Source organism: Choloepus didactylus, chromosome 1, assembly GCF_015220235.1.
Source record: "Choloepus didactylus isolate mChoDid1 chromosome 1, mChoDid1.pri, whole genome shotgun sequence".
Lineage (NCBI taxonomy): Eukaryota > Metazoa > Chordata > Mammalia > Pilosa > Megalonychidae > Choloepus > Choloepus didactylus.
In genome coordinates, this window is record NC_051307.1 from 240,101,032 (window position 1) to 240,123,292 (window position 22,261).

General features: G+C 44.6%; 2 protein-coding genes across 16 annotated transcripts in view; both read right to left on the reverse strand.

Moving 5' to 3' along the window:
* Positions 1-14,994, reverse strand: part of SEC13 (SEC13 homolog, nuclear pore and COPII coat complex component) — a 65,903-nt gene extending 50,909 nt beyond the window's left edge. For both annotated transcript variants that reach the window (XM_037801838.1, XM_037801829.1), the window contains exons 1-3: positions 14,922-14,994; positions 11,328-11,372; positions 571-686 (exon numbers count right to left, since the gene is read on the reverse strand). In XM_037801838.1, the coding sequence (XP_037657766.1) occupies positions 571-686; positions 11,328-11,372; positions 14,922-14,924 (164 nt within the window). In that variant the 5' untranslated portion in view covers positions 14,925-14,994. The remainder of the gene's footprint in view (positions 1-570; positions 687-11,327; positions 11,373-14,921) is intronic.
* Positions 14,995-16,976: 1,982 nt separating this feature from the next.
* Positions 16,977-22,261, reverse strand: part of ATP2B2 (ATPase plasma membrane Ca2+ transporting 2) — a 389,290-nt gene continuing 384,005 nt past the window's right edge. For 8 of the 14 annotated variants that reach the window (XM_037801931.1, XM_037801845.1, XM_037801892.1 and 5 more), the window contains one exon: positions 21,847-22,158. In XM_037801931.1, coding sequence (XP_037657859.1) covers positions 21,847-22,158 — 312 coding nt within the window. Of the gene's footprint in view, positions 22,159-22,261 lie in introns of all 14 variants that reach the window. The other 6 variants (XM_037801944.1, XM_037801886.1, XM_037801902.1 and 3 more) reach the window with 4 other exon arrangements.

The window sequence follows — 22,261 nt, forward strand, 5'->3', positions numbered from 1 at the left end:
TGGGAGACAGCACCTCCTCAAGAATTTGGTAGGGAGAAGGGAAAAGCAAACAAATATTCACTGAACACCTGCCATGGGTAAACAGGCTGGATTATGGGATTTGGGGCATTATTCTTATTTTAAAGCTCGGAGTGACTTTAGACTGACTGGCTAAACAAGCAAAAAATGTTAGTGTTTACCACTCTTAAAAGTAGCAACAGCTGCCCTTACCAAAGGCTTCCTGTGTGCTGGGCCCTTTGTAAGGATCTTGCATGCACCACCTGAGAAGGGGGTAGCATTAGTCCCATCTTGTGGGTGGGCAGAGGAAGGCTCAGAGAGGTTAGCAGACTCATTTGCCCAAGGTCTTCTAGTGGCCATGTGAGTGGCAGAGCTGGGACTCACTCCTGACTCACCTGTGCCCTTAACCACAAAACCCTTAAGGCATCTGCAGGGGGCAGTGGGTTGGCTGAGATCCAGGTGTCCCCTCTGCTAAATGTACTGAGGGACTGCTCTGAGCCTGAGTTCTCTTTTCCTCCCATACTTGAGGCAGGGCCCTTCTTTGAGATCATCCCCAGGCTTGGCCACACTTACCCCCTGAGGTCAGCAATGAGGATCTGCCCTCCATTGCGCACATCAAAGATTTTGACAGACCTGTCGGACGAGCAGGTTGCCAGGCGGGTGCCATAGTAGTCCATTTGGGCATCGTGCTGCAAAGGGAGAAAAGCTTGAGAAGCCTGTTTGCTGGACAGGTGGGGGTGGGGGCAGTCACCAGGGCAGAGAGTCTAGTTTGGAACAGAATCTACATTAAATAACATTAAAAGCGAACCTCATTTCATTGTGCTTTGCTTTAATGCACTTTGTGGATACTGCATTTTTTATAAATTGAAGGTTTGTGGCAACCCTGTGTTAAACAAGTCTAACGGCACCATTTTTCCAACAGTGTGTCCTCAACTTGTGTCTGTCTCACATTTTAATTAAGATATGTACTTTTTTTTAGACACAATGCTATTGCACACTTAACAGACTACAGTCTAGTGCAGACATAACTTTTATATGCACTGGGAAACCAAAAAATACATGTGACTTGCTTTACTGTGTGATATTTCCTTTTATTGTGGTGGTCTGGAACTGAACCTGCAGTATCTCCCAGGTATGCCTGTAATCTCAAAGAAAGTGATGGCAGGAAGCCAGCATGTCAACACTCTCACTTCTCTGATAGGAAATGTTTCTGAAAGGGTTACAAAGTAAACCACATCCAGCTGGCCTTGCAGACCCTTTACATACTCCAGGGAAGGACCCTTCGAATCCTGTTCTGCAGGATGGGGAATGGGAGAAGAAAAGCTGGCCTAGCCTCCCTCTTTTTCCTTTCCTCTCAGCCCCATCTGTTCTTAGTCTCCACAGGCTACCTGGAAAGACTGACTCAGCCCCAGAACCCAGGGCTAATGTGGACTCAAAACAGCTGGTGTCTGACTGATTCTAGGCCCCCATTAGGTTCTCCATGATGCCCCTCTAGCCTGGACACACGGTTCCACTCAGATATTGGAGTCCCTTCCTCTACTCCTGGCCCCAATCCTTTGTGTACCTTTGTTCTTGGGCTTCTGCCAGTAGTGTGCCCAGAACTCCCAAGGAAAACAATGCCTCAGCATTGCTGGTCCCACCATGCAGGAACTGAATTCCTCGATGCTGGTCCCTGCCCATGGCTCCTTGTCCATCTGGGGCCCTGTGCCTGCTGCCCTGCTCCCTTCTGCTTGCTGGTACCATCTAGTTCAATGGATGCCACTTTCCTCAGTGGCCCCAACTTTGGAGTTTCAGGAGCTATCAGCTGTTACTCCTGTGGTCACTAGGAGCAATTCTGCCCTTTCAAGGTGTGCCAGTTTGGATATATTATGTCCCCCAAAACACCACGTTCTTTAATGCAATCTTGTGGAGGCTGACATATTAGTGTTGATTAGGTTGGCATCTTTGGATTAGGCTGTTTCCATAGAGATGGTCCTCACCCAACTGTGGGTGACAGTTTTGATTAGATTATTTCCATGGAGATGTGCCCCCACCCATTCAGCGTGGGTCTTGATTAGTTTACTGGAGCCCTATAAAAGCTCACAAACAGAAGGAGCTCAGTGCTGCCGCAGCCAAGAGAAATATTTTGAAGATGGCCACTGAAAGTAGACTTTTGCTATTCCAGAGTTTTCCTGGGGGACACTAAGAGAATATCCCCAGATGCCTAGAGAGAAACGTCCTGGGAGAAAGCCGTTTTGGAAACAACCTAGGAGCAAAGGAAGAAGGCGCCAGCCACATGCCTTCCCAGACAACACAAGTATTCCAGAGCCATTGGCCCTTCTTCTGTGAAGGTACCCTGTTGTTGACACCTTAGCTTGGGACACTTTTATGGTCTTAAGACTGTAACTTTGTAACCAAATAAATCCCTTTATAAAAGCCCATTCATTTCTGGTGTTTTGCATAAAGGCAGCATTAGCAAATGGGAACACAAGGGAAGCTACCATTTTGTTTGCCTCAGTCATTCCCTTCTCACCTCTCTACTCAAGAAAAATATCTTGATTCTTCTTTGGAAATCAACTGCCTCCCTCCCTTCAGTATTTCAGGCTTTGGTTTCTTGGAGGCAGGCAGTGCAGATGGTAAGACTGATCGCCACTGCAAGTGTATTTCCAAAGCATGTGCCCTGCAGAGGGCTATCACACGCTTTGGGAGGTAATGGGCCATAGTATCAAAGAGATTTAATTCCACCTCCTTACTTTACCTGCTGTGCAACCTTTAAAATATTACCTAACCTTCTTTTTTTTAATTTTTTAATTTTTTTTCATTTTAATTGAGATTGTTCAGATACCATACAATTATCCAAAGATCCAAAGTGTACAATCACTTGCCCCAGGGTACCCTCATACAGCTGTGCATCCATCACACTTAATTTTTGTTCAATTTTTAGAAACTTTTCATTACTCCAGGCAAGAAATAAAGTGAAAGATGAAAAAAGAAAAAAGGAAAAGGAAACTTGAATCCTCCCCTATCCCTAACCAACCCCCCTCAATTGTTGCCTCGTAGTATTGATATAGTACATTTGTTACTGTTGATGAAAAAATGTTGAAATACTACTAACTGTAGTATACAGTTTGTAATAGGTATATAGTTCTTCTCTATATGCCCCTCTATTATTAACTTCTAATTGTATTGTCATACATTTGTTCTGGTTCATGGAAGCGATTTCTAGTATTTGTACAGTTGATCACGGACATTGCCCACCACAGGATTCAGTTTTATACATTCCCATCTTTTGACCTCCAACTTTCCTTCTGGTGACATATATGATTCTGAGCTTCCCCTTTCCACCTCATTCACACACCATTCGGCACTGTTAGTTATTCTCACATCTTGCTACCGACACCCCTGTTCATTTCCAAACATTTAAGTTCATCCTAATTGAACATTCTGCTCATACTAAGCAACCACTCCCCATTCTTAAGCCTCATCCTATATCTTGGTACCTTATATTTCACGTCTATGAGTTTACATATTATAATTAATTCCTATCAGTGAGACCCTGCAATAATTGTCCTTATGTGTCTGGCTTATTTCACTCAGTATATTGCCCTTAAGGTTTTGTCATCAACCCATTTTTTTTTAATATGGTTTTGTTCACTCACCATACCTTCCATCCCAAGTAAATAATCGATGGTTCTCTGCATGGTCATACATTTATGTGTTCACCACCTTCACCACTATCTATATAAGGGCATCTACATTTCTTCCACAAGGCAGGAGGGAGAGTCAAAGAAGGTAGAGAAGCAAAACAAGGAGGAAAAAAAAATGACAGCTAGGAAGCAGCAAAAGGAAAAATAACCTTAAATCAAAGTAGAATAAAGAATCAGACAATACCACCAATGTCAAGTGTCTAACATGCCTCCCCTATCCCCCCCTCTTATCTGCATTTACCTTGGTATATCACCTTTGTTACATTAAAGGAAGCATAATACAATGATTCTATTAGTTACAGTCTCTAGTTTATGCTAATTGCATCCCTCCCCCAATGCCTCCCCATTTTTAACACCTTGCAAGGTTGACATTTGCTTGTTCTCCCTCGTAAAAGAACATATTTGTACATTTTATCACAATTGTTGAACACTCTAGATTTCACCAAGTTACACAGTCCCAGTCTTTATCTTTCCTCCTTTCTTGTGGTGTCTCACACGCTCCCCACCTTCCTCTCTCAATTGTATTCATAGTTACCTTTGTTCAGTGTACTTACATTGTTGTGCTACTATCTCTCAAAGTTGTGTTCCAAACCACACACTCCTGTCTTCTATCACCCTGTAGTGCTCCCTTTAGTATTTGCTGTAGGGCAGGTGTCTTGTTCACAAAGTCTCTCATTGTCGGTTTGTCAGAAAATATTTTGAGCTCTCCCTCATATTTGAAGGACAGCTTTGCTGGATATAGGATTCTTGGTTGGCGGTTTTTCTCTTTCAGTATCTTAAATATATCACACCACTTCCTTCTTGCCTCCATGGTTTCTGCTGAGAGATCCGCACATAGTCTTATTAAGCTTCCTTTGTATGTGATGGATCGCTTTTCTCTTGCTGCTTTCAGGATTCTCTGTCTTTGACATTTGATAATCTGATTATTAAGTGTCTTGGCGTAGGCCTATTCATATCTCTTCTGTTTGGAGTACGCTGTGATTCTTGGATCTGTAATTTTATGTCTTTCATAAGAGATGGGAAATTTTCATTAATTATTTCTTCTATTATTGCTTCTGCCCCCTTTCCCTTCTCTTCTCCTTCTGGGACACCAATGATACGTACATTATTGTACTTTGTTTCATCCTTGAGTTCCCGGAGACGTTGCTCATATTTTTTCATTCTTTTCTCCATCTGCTCCTTTGCATGTAGGCTTTCAGGTGTTTTGTTCTCCAGTTCCTGAGTGTTTTCTTCTGCCTCTTGAGATCTTCTGTTGTATGTTTCCATTGTGTCTTTCATCTCTTGTGTTGTGCCTTTCATTTCCATAGATTCTACTAGTTGTTTCTTTGAACTTTTGATTTCTGCCGTATATATGCCCAGTGTTTCCTTTACAGCCTCTATCTCTTTTGCAGTATCTTCTCTAAACTTTTTGATTTGATTTAGCATTAGTTGTTTAAATTCCTGTATCTCAGTTGAAGTGTATGTTTGTTCCTTTGACTGGGCCATAACTTTGTTTTTCTTAATGTAGGTTGTAATTTTCTGTTGTCTAGGCATGGTTTCCTTGGTTATCCAAATCAGGTTTTCCCAGACCAGAACAGGCTCAGGTCCCAGAGGGAAGAAATATTCAGTATCTGGTTTCCCTGAGGGTGTGTCTTAGAAAACTGCTCCACCCTTTGATGCCTCGGGTCACTGTGCTTTTCTGCCCAGCAGGTGATGCCTGTTAGCCTATAATTCTTGACTGGTGTGAGGAGGTGTGGCCGTGTTCCCCCAGGCTCTGGAGTCTGGTTCTGAATGGAAAGGGCCCCACCCCTTTCCTCCTAGAGAAGACAGACCCCCCCCAGGTGGAGGTCATTAGCATTTCAATGGTCTCTCTCTCTCTGCTTGTGCTGTCTCCACCCTTTCCCGAGTCGCAGCCCTGGAAACTGAAAATGACTGGGGCTTTCTCCACTGAGCCAAAAAAGAAACAGATAGTCCCCTTCAGACCCAGTCTAAGGCAACCCTCCAGCTCTCCCAGGTCAGTCGTCACCCAAAGCCTCTGTGTCTGTTTTTTGGGGATGTGCACCTGTAGTGAGCAGTTCACACTCGCTACTTAAAACCACAAGTAAATAAAAAAAAAACAAGTAAATAATCCGGAATAACTGTGGGAGGACAACCGTGACTGTCCACACATGATACACCAACCTGGATTGGGAGGAATGCCTGAGATCACAGCATAAAATCTGGGCCAAGAGCCCCTCGCCCATGGCAGCCTGAACTACAAAACCTCTCTGCGATAGAGAGCAGCACTCTCTGAACAAGCGAATATACCTCAGTCCAGCTCCAACTGGGGTTCTGATTAACAAACATGGACTGCTCAATACAAGCTGCAAATTCCCCACAAGCAGACAGAGGCTTTTAGTGACAACTGACCTTAAAGATGACAGTGGACTCTTCTGTCCTGAGAGGGGGAGTCCAGGGAACCAGGTGCTATCTCTGGCTGAAGGGTGAAACGGGGGTGGGTGTGGTGGGTGGCATGGACTGACCCTGAAAAGGGGCTTTCTGTCCCTTTTTCTCTCTTTCAATCCAAGCAGCTCAGTGGAGAAAGCCTCAGCCATTTTCAATTCGCAGCGTTCTGACCCAGACAAAGGTGGAGATGGCCGAGTCAGAGAGACAAAGAACCTATTTGAATGCAGATGATAACTACCTACAGGGTGTACCTTCCCCAAGAGGAAGGAGGTGGTGCTCAGCCCTACTACCAACCTCCCATTCAGAACCAGACCCAGAGCCTGGGGGAAAACAGCCAAAAGAGAAACTAAGAACTAAGGGGGCCACACCTCCTTACACCAGTCAGGAGTGACAGGCTGACACATGCCATCTGCTGGGCAGGTTAGGAAAAACACAATGGCTAGAGGCCTCACAGGGTGTGTCAATCTTCTAAGACACACACTCAGGGAATGTGATACTGAATACTGCCCCCTTCTGAGATCTGAGCCTGTTCTGGTCCGGGAATACCTGATTAGGGTAACCAAGGAAACCAGATGCCTAGACAACAGAAAACTACAACCTACACTAAGAAAAACGAAGTTATGGCTCAGTCAAAGGAACAAACTTATACTTCAACTGAGGTACATGAATTGAAACAACTAATGCTAAATCAATTCAAAAAGTTTAGGGAAGATATGGCAAAAAAGAAGAAGCATATAATGAAAACACTGGCAAACATAAGGTAGAAATCGAAAGCTTGAAAAAAACTGGCAGAATCTATGAAAATGAAAGGCAAAACACAAGAAATGAAAGACAATGAAGACATACAACAGCAGATCTCAAGAGGCAGAAGAAAACATTCAGAACTGGAGAACAAGACACTTGAAATCCTACACACAAAAGAACAGATAAAGAAAAGAATGGAAAAATATGAGCAACGTCTCAGGGAATTGAATGACAACATGAAATACATAAATGTATCTGTTATGGGTGTCTCAGAAGGAGAAGAGAAGGAAAAAGGGGCAGAAGCAATAACAGAGGAACTAATCAATGAAAATTTCCCATCTCTTATGAAAGACATAAAATTACAGATCCAAGAAGCGCAGCATACTCCAAACAGAATAGAACTGAATAGGCCTATGCCAAGACACTTAATAATCAGATTATCAAACATCAAAGACAAAGAGAGAATCCTGAAAGCAGCAAGAGAAAAGCAATCCATCACATACAAAGGAAGCCTGGTAAGACTATGTGCAGATTTCTCAGCCATGGAGGCAAGAAGGAAGAGGTGTGATATAGTTAAGATACTGAAAGAGAAAAACCGCCAACCAAGAATCCTATATCTGGCAAAACTGTCCTTCAAATATGAGGGAGAGTTCAAAATATTCTCTGACAAACAGACAATGAGAGAGTTTGTGAACAAGATACCTGCTCTACAGGAAACACTAAAGGAAGCAATGCATACAGAAAGGAAAAGACAGGAGTGAGAGATATGGAACACAATTTTGGGTGATGGTAGCACAACAATGTAAGCACACTGAACAAAGATAATTATGAATATGGTTGAAAGAGGAAGGTTAGGAGCATGTGGGACACCAGAAGGAAAGAGAAAAGATAAAGACTGTATAACTCAGTGAAACCTACAGTGCTCAACAATTGGGATAAAATGTAAAAATGTTTTTTCATAAAGGAGAACAAATGAATGTCAACCTTGCAAGGTGTTAAAGATAGGGTGGTACTGGGGGAAAAAATACAATCAATGCAAACCAGAGACTATAATTAATAGAAACATTGTATTATGCTTCCTTTAATGTAACAAAGGCAATATATCAAAGCTAAATGCATATAAGAGGGGGACATAAGGGAGGGGTATGGGACTCTTGGCATTGATGATGCTGTCTGACTCTTTATTCTACTTTAGTTTAATGCTATCTTTCCTTTTGTTGCTTCCTAGCTGTCACATTTGTTTTGTTTTTTTTTTCCTTTTTTTTTTTCTTTTTTGTCTCTTTACCTTCTTTGACTCTTCCTCCTTCTTTGTGGAAGAAATGGAGATGTCCTTATATAGATAACGGTGATGGTGGTAAATACATAAACATGTGACTATACAGGGAACCATTGATTGTTTACTTAGGACAGAATGAATGTATGGCGTGTGAACAAAACCATCTTAAAAAAAAATGGCTTGAGGAGCCTGTGGAGAATGCAGGCGTGTTCGCCTACCCCGCCTCCATGGTTGCTAACATGACCACAGACATAGGGGACTGGTGGTTTGATGGGTTGAGCCCTCTACCACAGGTTTTACCCTTGGGAAGACGGTTGCTGCAAAGGAGAGGCTAGGCCTCCCTATGGTTGTGCCTAAGAGCCTCCTCCCGAATGCCTCTTTGTTGCTCAGATGTGGCCCTGTCTCTCTAGCTAAGCCAATTTGAAAGGTGAAATCACTGCCCTCCCCCCTACGTGGGATCAGACACCCAGGGGAGTGAATCTCCCTGGCAACGTGGAATATGACTCCCGGGGAGGAATGTAGACCTGGCATCGTGGGACGGAGAACATCTTCTTGACCAAAAGGGGGATGTGAAAGGAAATGAAATAAGCTTCAGTGGCAGAGAGATTCCAAAAGGAGCTGAGAGGTCACTCTGGTGGGCACTCTTATGCACACTTTAGACAACCCTTTTTAGGTTCTAAAGAATTGGGGTAGCTGGTGGTGGATACCTGAAACTATCAAACTACAACCCAGAACCCATGAATCTCGAAGACAGTTGTATAAAAATGTAGCTTATGAGGGGTGACAAGGGGATTGGGAAAGCCATAAGGACCACACTCCACTTTGTCTAGTTTATGGATGGATGTGTAGAACAGTAGGGGAAGGAAACAAACAGACAAAGGTACCCAGTGTTCTTTTTTACTTCAATTGCTCTTTTTCACTCTAATTATTATTCTTGTTATTTTTGTGTGTGTGCTAATGAAGGTGTCAGGGATTGATTTGGGTGATGAATGTACCACTATGTAATGGTACTGTAAACAATCGAAAGTACAATTTGTTTTGTATGACTGCGTGGTATGTGAATATATCTCAATAAAATGAAGATTAAAAAAAAAAAAATGGGTTGATGAAGAAACCTTGAGGGCACCACATTGAGTGAAATAAGTCAGACCCATAAGGACAAATATTGCATGATATCACTGATAGGAACTAATTATAATATGTAAACTCATAGACATGAAATATAAGTTACCAGTATATAGAATGAAGCTAAAGAATGGGGAGCAGTTGCTTATTATGAGCAGAATGTTCAACTAGGTTAAACTTAAATGTTTAGAAATGGACTGAGGTGACAATAGCACATTGTGAGAAAAACTAACAGTGTTGAATGGTGTGTGAATGTTTTGGAAAGGGGAAGCTCAGAGTCACGTATGTCACCAGAAGGAAAGGTAAAAGATGGGAATGTATAAAATAGTGAATCTTGTGGTGGGCAATGTCTGTGATTAACTGTACAAATATTAGAAATCTCTTTCATGAACTAGAACAAATGTATGACACTATAACTAGAAGTTAATAGAGGGGCACAGAGGGAAAAAATATACCTATTGCAAACTATATACTACACTTAGTAGTATTATAACATTCTTTCATCAATAGTAACAAATGTACTATACCAATAATGAGTCAATAATGGAAGGGGGTTGGTTAGGAGTATGAGAGGATTTGTGTTTCCTTTTTTTTGTTTTTATTTCTTTTCTGGAGTAGTGAAAATGTTCCAAAAATTGAAAAAAAATTAATTGTGGTGTGGTGTGTGTGGGTACCATGGGCAATTGATTGTACACTTTGGATCTTTGGATAACTGTATGGTTGTGAACAATCTCAATTTAAAAAAAAGAATAGGAAAAAAAAAGTACATTAGTTTACTAGGGAGTTGGGGGGAGGGGGAGGGGGAATGGAGAGTTGTTTAACAGTACAGAGTTTCTGTATAGGGTGATGGAAAAGTTTTGGTAATGGATGTGATGATGGCAGCACAACACTATAAATGTAATTAGTATTACTGAGTTGTGCACTTGAAAATGCTTAAAATGGCAAATTTTATCTTACGTGTATGCTACCACAATAAACTTTTTTTTTTTTTAATGGGATTAATGATGGTATCTGCTTCAAGGGTTGTTATAAAGGTTAAATGAGATGTTGAATGAGAAGTGCTTAGCACAGGGTCTGACATTTAGTGAGCATGCAAATGTTAGTCATTACTACTTTGCCTCATTTGTTCCTCTAACAGAACCCACACAGTGGGAGGCACATATATTATTTTCCTTATTTTAGCTATAAAGAAATCATGATTGGCTCAGAAAAGTTAAGATATTGGCTAGGGAGTTTCAGATTGGGTCTTCTTACCCACAGGACCATGCTGTCTCCAAGGAGTTGTGGTCTTACACCACACAGAACTGAATCCAGGAAATATAAATCCATAACTCTTAGACCAGGTAACCTCTCAGAAATGCAAAAACAACTGCCGGCTCTCGTGAGGGCGGGAATCCTGGGATGAAAACCTGTAAGCTGTCTGGCCCAGGTGGGAATGCTCTTGCCCAAAGGCTGCCTGGACTGCTAAGCCTTGCACAAAGTAGAGCTTTCCTGCTAGGGACCTTAACCTCTGGACCTTCCCCTGCAGGCCTGCCCTCTTCAACTAAGCTCAGGAAATTCCCTAAGTTAATGACATTTTGTTCAAAGGGCCTTGTCTGGCCTGTTGTCTGTGGTGGTCCTGCCCAGCTGTGCCTTGGGCTTGCGCCATGGCTGTCCTCTGCCTTTGTAGTGAGTCCTCTTCTCACACTCTCTCTTCATATATCATTCTTTTAACCCCCTTTCCAATGGAGGAAGACCAGTAGAAGACTATTGCCAAACCGCAATACCTACATGTTTTCTATTTCATAGCATGTTACATCTATTGGCCAGAAGACTGAAAACCTTGAGCTATAAATAATTCCCAGGTTCCTCTCACCAGACAGTGACCAGACTGCCATAGCCCTGCCAACTCAGAGGACCTTTATGGGGAAGAACGTGACCCCCTAAGGCTACAGCCTGACTGGCAAAAGGTTGCAAAGCCACATCTGGATTCATGAATGATCAACAGAGAGGGGTAACGAAAAACCCACACTGCAACCCTCCCAAAGAAATGCCCGTGTCCACAGTCTCTGAAGGAAAGCTTAATGAATACTTACAATCATGTCCTCATGGGAAGTGTCCACGGTGTTAATTACCGACACCTAGAACCAAAGATATCAGTGGTAAATTAGAATGCAATCTCTTTTTTAAAAAAACATTTTATTTGGAAATACTTTCAAACTTATGGGACAGTTACAAAAATAATACAAACCTCATACAGAGAATCCCCAGATACACCAATGTTAACATTTTGCCACATTCATTGTCTCATTCTAGCTATCTATCCACGATTCTATCAGTCCATCTATCTATTCATCTTATCTGTATAGCTGTCTACCTGTCTATTTATCAACCCATTTCTGAACATTTGAGTGTGCTGTATATATCATGCTCCTTGACCATGTAATACTTCTACATACATTTCCTAAGAACAAGGATATTCACTTATGCAACCACCTTAAGTGCAGTTATCAAGTACAAGAAATTTAACATTGATATAAAGCTTACAGTCTATATTCCAACTTTTTCATATGTTTCAATAATGTCCTTTTGAGCCTTCTCTCCTCCTTTATTAGATCCTGTCCAGGATTGTGTATTGCCTTTAATTGTCTTTATCTCTTTAGTTGCAACTTAAACTTCCCCATCTCAGGGACTCCCAAGCATACCATTCAGTGGGATTAATCAAATTCACTGTGTTGCAGTATCCTCATTTCCTTCCATTACTAAAACCTTATACCTATTCTGCAGTAACTCCCAGTCTCCCCTCTACCTGGCAACCTGTATAATTTCTGTCTCTATGAGCCTGCACATGCTCTGATATTTTCTTTGTAGTTACCACGGGGCTTAAACCTTTTAAATCTGTAATAATCTCATTTGCTTTGATATCAATTTAACTTCAAAAGTATACACAAACTATGTTCCTAAACCCCTCTATGGCCTCACCTTTACTTAGCTCCTATCATAAATTACATACTTATACATTATGAATCCAAAACCACTGATTTCTCATTACATTTTACGCATTTTCCTTTTAGATCTTGTAGGAATTAATAAGTGGAGTTACAAATCAAATAGAAAGCAATCTTAGCCTTAAATCCTCCAATTGTTTCTAAAGGTTTTGACTGCATTTACTTGTTCATTCCTTCATTCATTTTTCATTCGTCAGTAAATATTCACTCTAAGTACCCATTTTTTTGCCAAGCATTGTGCCAGGGACTGGAGACATAAACATAAATAAGAGGTACTCCTTGCCCCTGAGAAGCTCACACATAAATGACCATGACATGGCACGATAAATACTCTAATGGTGGTTTACATGTCCTAGGGTCCTGGGATGGTGGTGGTGGGGGCCAGGAACTGGGGCTTAGATGACAAGTAAGAATTTTTCCAGGTGGCACAGGGAAAAAAGTACAGTCCAGGCAAAGAGAACAGCATGAGCAAAGACACAGAGGTTTGAGAGTGCTAGATGTGTGTGAGGAAATGGCAAGCCCAGGCTACCTTTGAGGGTGAGGAGGGACAGCAGGAAGCTTTGGCTGATGTTCTCTTCCTGGATGAGGGCTTTCTGTTAAGTATTAACTTAACAGGATTAATACTTAAGGCTTGGAGGCCTGCTTCAAGTTATTCCCAAAGCTGTGCCCTGGACCACCCCCGACAGACCCTAGTCCGTCACCTAGTGGGAGCCATTTTTAGGGCTTTCCCACTCATTCTTAGAGACCCAGCTCACATCATACTCCCTTACTGAAAATTCCCAGATAACCCAAATGTCTGGCCTCCTCTGAAAATCTTTGGCACTGAATGTCTACAACACTCTATGCTGTTTCTTCTCCTCAGCAGAAGGTGAACTCCCTGGGACCAGGGTTTGAGTCACCTGCAGATTTTGAATCCCTTCAAATCATCTGGCACAGTACTTGGCAAACAGAAGGAACTCAGTGACTATCTGCTGAATGAACAAATGAATGAACAAAAACTGACATTTTTACTCTGCCCCACCACTACCCTCTTTAAATTCTTGGGATATAAAAGGGACTGAAAACGAAGTTTCAGTTTGGAATTTTTTTTTTTTTTTACCATTCCCCCTATTTCACCTTTTCAAACACAAGCCCTGCAGGTATGAAGTTTGACTTCGTTTTTCAGAAAGGTGGATACTAGAAGAGGACGGCTACAAAGCAGGACAAAATGTACACAACAAGTGAGCACGGCTTCTTTCATGAAATTCTAGACTCCCTAAAGAGAGGGTCCCAAGCACTGTAAAGGCAAGTAAGAAAGATAAAGAGAAGAGTCTCCCATGTGTGAGGAGTGCTATAGTTCACAAAGCGATTTCACATGTGTGATAGGAGGTACAAAGGGCAGAGTTAATCACAGCTGTCTGACAGACTCAGGAACTGAAGCCCAAAGAAGAGAAAGCACTTGGCCATAGTGACCAGGCTAAGTAAAGGGAGAACTATCCAGAACATAAAGTAGCTGTTTCATTGAGTTCCCTAAATCCAATGGCTGAAGGCTAAGTAGAGTCAGAAAGAAGGTTTACTGGAAGGTAGTTTCATACCAGATCATCAAATGAATTTAGAGATAACTAGCAGTTATTTCTAACCACTCTCACCCACCAGAGTTGATGAACCATGATTTTCAACATGTGTAGTGTTTTAAGCTTGTAGAGTACTTACTCCTGAGCACCTGTAGTTATCTGGTTTTCGTTTTTTTTGTTTAAGTACTAAGAGGCAATATGCAAAACAATTCAGCTCTTCAGACAATGAGTTAAATATGCAGTTGGATGTGCTGAATGTCAGAGCATAAGAGATCCCAGTCCTAATCAGCAACTGAAGAATCTCCAACCAAAAGAGCAACCTGCAGAGCAAGAACCAAACCCAGTGTCCTCAATTGAGGTTTCCTCGTGTCTGCAGCTGGGGGTGCATTTAATGAACCCCCACTCTCTGCTGTGCTCACGATGCATGCTTTCATCCATTAGTTCTCATCCACTCAATAAGTCTGGAATGAATGCACACTGTGGATACCACGGACATAAAAACCTGAACCCTTGCCCTCCAGAGAGTCCCTCAACATATGCTTACATTCGTTTCCTGAAGGGCTCATCACACCTAGGGTACCTTCTGTGGGGTCCTGCGCTGAGCAAGAGTTCGACAAATATCTCTGCTGGCACAGGTGGTAGGTGGCAGAACGGATCTCAGCTCTACCACTTACCGGCTGTGCAAGAGGCTCCACCTCTCCGGACCTCAAGTTTCCTCCTCTGTAAAATGCTGATAATAACAGCACCCACTTCATAGGACTTTTGGCAGACTGAGGCTATGAACAACGCTGGGAGCTTACTAAGGGCTCGGGATACAGTAACTACAATGGTATTTTTGGTTTTGTTTGTTAAGGGAAGGGAAGGAAAGGAAGGAGAGGAGACTTGGTAGCCGAGCGGCACGCAGAATTCCGGAAGGTTCCGCAGCCTCCCCCTGGCCTCCTGCTCCGAAAGGTCCGGAGAGACAGGGCCAGAGCTCCCAAAATCTCGAAAAGGTGGAGGAAGCCGGACGGCCCCTGCCCCGGGCTTGAGGCTCAGTGCGGCCGAGGAATTCGGGAGAGCGAGTTCTGTCAGCACAGCAGACGCGACTACGGCCCAAACCCCGCTCAGTGTCCCGGGCCCCAACACTCACCATCACTGCGGTAGCAGCAGCTCCAGCCCTCGGACGTGGCAGCTCCCAGCACCTCCAAACGGCTCACTTCCGGCGCCAGCTGGCAGGAGTTTCCGGGCAGCAACGCACTCCGGTGCACCTAAAGGTTCCGCGCCTTCCAGAGGCCGCGCCACGCCCTCCCGTGGCCCCGCCCCTTATCCTTAAGGATCCCGCCGGCTGACCGAGTGGGGTTCTTGTTTCCATCGCGACCCTGACTCCGGGCCACTTGGAATCTGAAGCTCGGGACTGTTGCCCCTCTGGGCCGGTCCTTCCCTTTTCCTGAGATCCATAAATGAAAGAAGGGATTCATAACTACACCTTCTCCTGCCTCCAGGCGATTCTGTATGCAACCGTCCTTATGAAATATTGTAGGATGATTAATTTTTTGGGGGGTGAGGGTCGGTAAACTGGCCCGACACACTACTTCCTTGTTGTTAGTCCCTCCTTAGGGTCCAAGGGTTGGGATGCTGAACCTTGTTACCCCTCCCTCCCCAAGCCACAGGGCTGATGCCTCCAAACTGCCCTTTCCCCACAGTCCTGGATCCTGTGAATCTGGCCGATCAGGTGGATCTACCAGACAGGACAGATCACAGCCAGGTTCCTGCAGCGAAAGCCCAGACCCAGCCACCAGTGCCCCCGCCCCTCAGGTCCCTGGCTGTCCGAGGGAGGGAAGCTGAGGGCTCCCAATAAGCACAGTAAGGCTGCTGCACTGCTGGATGGAGACTGGGGGCTCCCCTTAGCCACATATGGTCCAGGAGTCTGGGCATTAAGGAGGAGGGTGACTTAGGGTGGCCCTAGGCTCCCTGTAGGTAACAGTTTCCTTTCTTGAAAACGGGGTAAGAACTCTAGCTGGAGATGGGTACTGCTCGAGACAACTGAGGACTTGTACTTCCCTCCAATGGACTTAAGGACTTGTATTTCTCTCTAATGGAAAAATATTGCAGGGATGTGTGGTGTGTGTGGGGTGGGGTGGGGTAGGGGAGTGAGTACTAGGACCGAGCAGAGAGCAAAGGGAGGGACCTCTTGAGTCTCCTGTTCTTAAAGGGATAGACCCCGGCCTCAGGTCTGCAGCTGCATCACTGATTCACTGCGTGATAAGTTCAAGTCAGTTTTCTCTCCAAGCCTGAGTTTCCTGAAGTGGAACATGGGGATAATGGCATATTAAATAAAATATAAATATAATGCATGGTGGAATAGTTGTTATTTAAAGGAATGCCCTGGTGTAGACATTGAAGATTGGGGATTTGAGACAAGCAATGGAACTGTATCTTTATTCATTAAGGTGTTTGCTGGCAGGCCTGAAAGGCATTTTTAATAAAGAGGTCTCAAATACAGGTTCAAGAAGGAAGCTCTTGGTTTAAATACTGAATTGCCTGCTTACTAGTGGGCACACCCTTTACCAAATGGGATTTGTAATAATACATCCTCTGAAGGTTGATGAGATTAAATGGATGTGAAACTGGAAGTTGATGGGCCTCAGAAGAGGCTGGGATTTGGGGTGCATGTGTGGCTGCATCCCCCCATCCCTCACTCAATGTTGGGGACAGTGTCTTGGTCTGGACAAATTCTCTTTCTCTGCCAATGCTCAGCAGAGGTTTGCAAAGTTCAGACTCTTTGGGTACCATCCTAGTAGGGGATGCTACCTACATTCTGTGTCCACATCTCCCAGCCTGGAACTAAATCAGGCCATTCTTATGTCCCCTAACCACCCCCCCCCCCAGGTCCCTTTGCCCCTGAATCTTCTTTTCCTCCTGAGGTCCCTTCTCCCAAGGTCTTTTCTTTGGGACTATCGGCTATTCCTCTTGGAAGGTTAATGGGTGATGGCAGGTTAAGTTTGTCTCTTGGGTTTTCAGGTATGAGTACAAGCACTTGTTCCAGAAGGTGTGACTTGGTGGAAGAAGAGAGACAGCCCACTGAGCTATGTGCCCTTGGACAAAGGGCCTTTCCCTCCCAGGTACTCAATTTCCCCTGAATTCAACTCCACAGAGGGTGGGGACCCAGTGTCCTGTGGAAAAAGGCCTTGTGATGTGTACCGTGTCTGTGTTTCCACGTGTGCATTTATTGTTATTGCTCAGTATAGTGTTGAAAAGGCAGACAAATCCCATTCATTACAGAGAGCACAAGCCAGAGATACAGAGAAATAAAGAATGTACAATAAGAGCACAGTCACTTCTCAGCCCCGATTGTCCCAGACCCCGGGCAGCTTGTGGAAGCTGGAGGCGGCACCATTCTCTCACCTCTCTGTTATAAAATACGTGCACACGAGAGTTAGCAAAGTGTGGTGACCCCCAAAAGGTCTGGGAGGGAGAGCACCACAGGCATTACAAAACAGTCTTATAGGGGCTGAGAAGGGGAGTCCCAAAGCAGCCTCAAATATCTTGCTTTCAGGGGAGGGGTTGTTGGCTGATGCCCAGGGCCCGGGACCCCCTCCCCACACTTGGGAGAGTTGGATAGCTGCATCAAAATCTGGGGAGCTTGATTTGGAACTTGGGAAAGGCCCAGAGATTTTCTGCTGTTATCTGATTTAGGCTTTGGCTCTGTAAGACCCCAAAGCTTCAAGAATCACCCCCCCCCACTCCCAAGATCCTCTAGTGGTAGGTCTTCAGAGCTATGGCAGGAGAGAGATTTGGGTGGGAGGCTTGTCAGAGTGCCCCAGGTTGGCAGCCTTCTGTAGGCAGAACAAGAATGGGGCAGGAGGAGTAACAGGGGTGAGAAGGTCCAGGCAAAATTTGCTGCATCCCAAAGGACCTGTCACACCACCTCTGAAAACTCTGAATAAGAGCAAGAGATGACCACCCCCCCAAAAAAAATACAAAATAAAATAAAAACAAAAACCAACAAAATCTGCTCAGGAAAGGGAGATGGGAATAGACATTTCTCCATGATGAGAATTAGTACAGGCAACCGGACCACATATTCTTAGCAAATGGTCTCTCTCCTAGTAAGTGCTGGTAGCTCCAGGTCTGGGGGAGACCCCTGTTTTTCAGCTGGGCCGGGGCAGAAGGAGGATCGCCTATAGTACAACTAAGATGGGGCGACTCTGGTTCCCAAGGTGAGTTGGGTGGGGGCTCGGTGGCTTTTCCTGACAATTCCTGGGCTTAGGGGATGGGTGAAACGATGGGAGGGACACAAGGCTTCTGGCAACTGGCAGGACCCCGTTTTGCTCCTCCTTACATGACACACTCTCTTTAGTGGTGCTAAGTGGACACTAACTGCAATGGAGGGAAAATGCTTGCACACTGAATGACAGGGCCCCAATTTTGGGGTAGGAAGAGGGCAGGGGTGGAAGTCTTGGCAAAATGTTAAAGTTTACGTGGAGGAGCAGATGGACGAAAATAACCAAGAAATTTCGTAAAAGAAATTTCGTAAAAGAAGAGCAAAGCAGGCTTGCCCCAGCAGATAATAAAATGTTAAAAAGCTACACTTATCACAACCGTGGGGCTGATGCCAGATGAGACACCCAGAGAAGGGAAAGGAGAGAAATTCCAGAAATAGTCCCAACTCCATGTAAGATGTGGCATTTCAAAAAGGTTGGGGAAAAGAGTGGATTATTCAATAACTGGGACACCCGGGATAAGACAGGGACAGAGGTGTCGCTCCAGAGCAGTCACTGTAATTAGTCTGGTCTCAGAAGCAGGGTGCCCTCCCTCTTATTAGCTCCATGCTCCTGTTGGGACAAAGGGCCAAGGAGGCAAGAGGCCAAGGGGAGAGGTTGGTAGGAGCAATCTGGGCTGCTCCTGACTTAGGGAAAGCTCTGCCTGAGTTTCAGGAGGGAAATTCCACAGTCTCCTCCCTGCCCACCTCCAAAGGTAGGTGACACTACAGCCCTAGGAATCACGGAATGGGGTTCCCTGCTCTTCTCTCACCTGTCATGGGAGGGAAGTTGGCGAGTTTAGACCTCAGAACTGAATCAGTTATCTTCTTCCGGGGCCCCTGGAAAAGAAGCTAAGTGGATGCTGCAGACCCAAATTAGGAAAAAAGTATTCATTACAGCATATAATATACTTACTATGTTCTGTTTGATGTTGTTTTTTGCTATTTTTTTTTTTAACCACAGACATTTCAGAACCACACTGAGGGAGTGAGAAGAGCCAGTCATCGAAAGCATAACCATTGCATAGTATTAAATGAACAGAGACGGTGAATTCTTTATTTACAATTATTGTCTAGATAAAAAAATTCATAAAAACAGATGAATGGTCATAAATTATTTACCCCCTAATGGGGTGAACTGCCAAACGTACCCCATGCTGCTAGATATAGGACACAGAGTGCAAGCTTTAAGTACTACAGTGAGATTTGACAAACCAATCATTTCCTGTGTGTGGGTGTGTATGCAAGTGTGTGAGTGAGGGGGTATACGTGTGAGGATCCCCCATTCCTGACAGGAAAAGCCCAGCTGGACGTTCTGGGTGGCTTCCATTGCTCCCTATTCCCAGGCCAGGCCCCCCATTGGAGAAATCTCTCCTGTTCTCCTTGTACCTTGGCTTCAAGTGAACTAGGAGCATGGTGTGCAAGCAGAATGACCCTGGTGTCATGGAATGAGGTCATGGACATGTGATTGGAACAAAGAAGGGGAGGATGGAAAATCTGAGAAAGGAAACTCCAAAAAACACCATGTTCCACGGCTGCCCCATGTTTCACATGTGCAAGTCTTTCCTTCCTCCGTGGGAGGGTGAGGGGCTGGCTTTTGGTGGTGTTTGGATCTGACTCTGATAGCGTATCCAAGAGCTGGCCATCCCCTTGGAGGTGTAGCTTCCTCTGCTGGATACATTCTGAGATATTTCTTTGTGATGCTCTGACGATGCTTTCTGGCAAAGACAGTCCTACTGGAAAGCCTTCTTCTCACAGGCAGGGTTAGCCAGGTGGGCTGGGCTGACTTTGGACCCCAAACCCTCAAGTTTCTCCACAGCCATCCAGACCTAGGCCCTCCCAGCTGACTATGGCTCTTTTCCCAAGTGGATCTCATCTTGTTTGTGGAAGAGTTCTCTGGGCTCGGAGAAGGGAAGGGGCCAGGCTGACACAGAACAGCTCTAGGAAGGGTCAGCGTGAGAAGCGAACTTTGCAAGCGAGGTGGAAAGGGTTTGGTTTTCCTCGAAGCATGGGACATCATCGATCATGGTATTCAAAATGTCTTTTGCACTGTACAAGTTTATGGAAAAAGATCGTATGCTGAAAAGTCTCAAAGCAAACTTTGTATTAAATACAAAAGTTCTTTTATGAAAAAAGCTGAGACCCACAAAGTGCTTAGCAGTTAAGAGACTGACATACAATTAAATAAGCTCTTATTAAATAGGATTACTAGTGCTGATATTGTCTTGGGGGAAAAATAACCACCTTTTCTCACCTGTGATACTGTAGGGTTTCAGAATGGCTTTCTGTCTGGGAAAGCAAGACTTGCTGTTAGAAGGCTACAGTATATATTGTGACTACAGGAAGACAATTTGGTTTAAAAATCACACTGAATACATCTCAATATATACATCGTAAAGTTCATTCGGATCTAAATAGTGCAGAGAAAAAGGCTATTCTTTTTGGAAAATAAAAATAAAAAGCAATATGCCAACAGCTCATATGCTGCCATTTATCAGGAAATAAACCTCTAAATTCCTAACTAAAAAAAAATCAACACAATAGCATTTATAATATTTCAACACTACCTCAATCTCTGTACAGACAGCGCCAAAGGGAACCTAATTTTGAAATGCTCTTAGTAAACTCAAGTGAGCTTCATTGAGAGAAAAGTCTTCAACGAATGCTTTGTGGGCCCTGCCATCCTTGGGCCAGGATGGCCGTCGGTGTTGCAGACCCAAAGAAGCCTTCTCTCTTCCTCTCCCTTCATCTACAGAGCAAGTTGTGAGACCCGTTGGACGAGTCCTTGGTCGCATTTGGCTTCTGTCTGAGCTCCCGCGGTAGTGATGTCATTGAACGGAAATAGCAGGCAAAAATCAGAGCATGGCTATCTTAAAACATCAAGGATGTGATCCAGGAGAAGTGTCTGTTGGGCCGAGCTGTTTTCGTAGCATCTCAGCCACCCAGTGTCCTTAAACCGTACAAATCGCCAAAGACGTTATCTACAGGTTTGTAAACAAATTACATTCTTCTTTTAGGACATAAATAAGTTAAAATAGAGCAATTTAAGCTGAAACAAGGCAACATGCCGGCAAAGAAACTTTATATATCCATGTATATATATGTATATATATATGTATATATATATATGTATATATATATATATCTACCTATCTATATGGACGTATACCGTGTTGGAGAAGTATACGTTGATATAGATACAAAGAAATGGATATAACCTCATGAGTGTCTATGAAGTTCTTCGGTTCCGTTGGTGCAGATCTACCAGGCGAGTTAAGCTCTGCAGTTTCCAAAAAAGTTATTAAATTAATCTTTACAACTGAGACCATGCTGTGCAAGCATTTCAAAAACTCACAGACCAGTGGATTGGATAAATAGTCTCAGAAAAGAGTCTGTTTGCAGTTCCCGCCTAAGAAAACAAACAAACAAAAAACCCTCCCCAACCCCCCCCCCCCAAAAAAACCAAACGGGGGAGGACCGGACGTGTGCAGTACATTCATGCAGGGGGCGCGGCTGCTCCACGTGCGGGCGGGAGCCAGGAAGGGCATGTTTCGGGCAAATCGCTCACTCCCATCAGCCCCCAGCAGAGATCCCGCCCCTTGCCTCCAAGTGAAAAAGAGTTCAAACAGCATCGCAGCCAAAGAAAAGGGTCTGTTGGGTAGGAACGTTGGTTTTTCTCTCCAGCGTTCGGTTTTCCGTTGTTGCTCGTTGCTGCTTGGTGATTCGGGTGCCCGGTGGGTGTGTGTGTGCCCGCAAGGCGGGCCGCGGCGGGGTCCGTGAGGGCGGGCGGCCGGGCGACGGGGGGGTTCCTCAGCTAAAGTGACGTCTCCAGGCTGTGGATGGGGCTCCCTGGACTTGAAGAGGTAGCTGATTTGCTTGTGTCGGTCGTCAGGTTGATCCCGCTGTCGATGGCGCTGTTGTTCTTGTTGAGCGATGAGGGCGGGCTCGAGTTCTGCTTGAGCGCGGCATCTTCTTCCAGGTCGGTGTCGTCGATGAGGGGGATGTGGGGCTGTGAATCTTCGATCCGGAATTCGGGGTGAGCCATGAAATTATGGATGGAGGTTCGAGACTCAGGCTTTTCTAAACCTTCGTAGAGAGAGCTACGGAACGCCTTCACCACGCGGATCTGCAAGGGAAGCACAGGGGTCAGGGGCAGCGTCCGTGAGGGGCCGCGGCCAGGCTTGGGGGCTCAGACTGACGGGGACAGGCGGGAGAAGCGTTAGGGCACC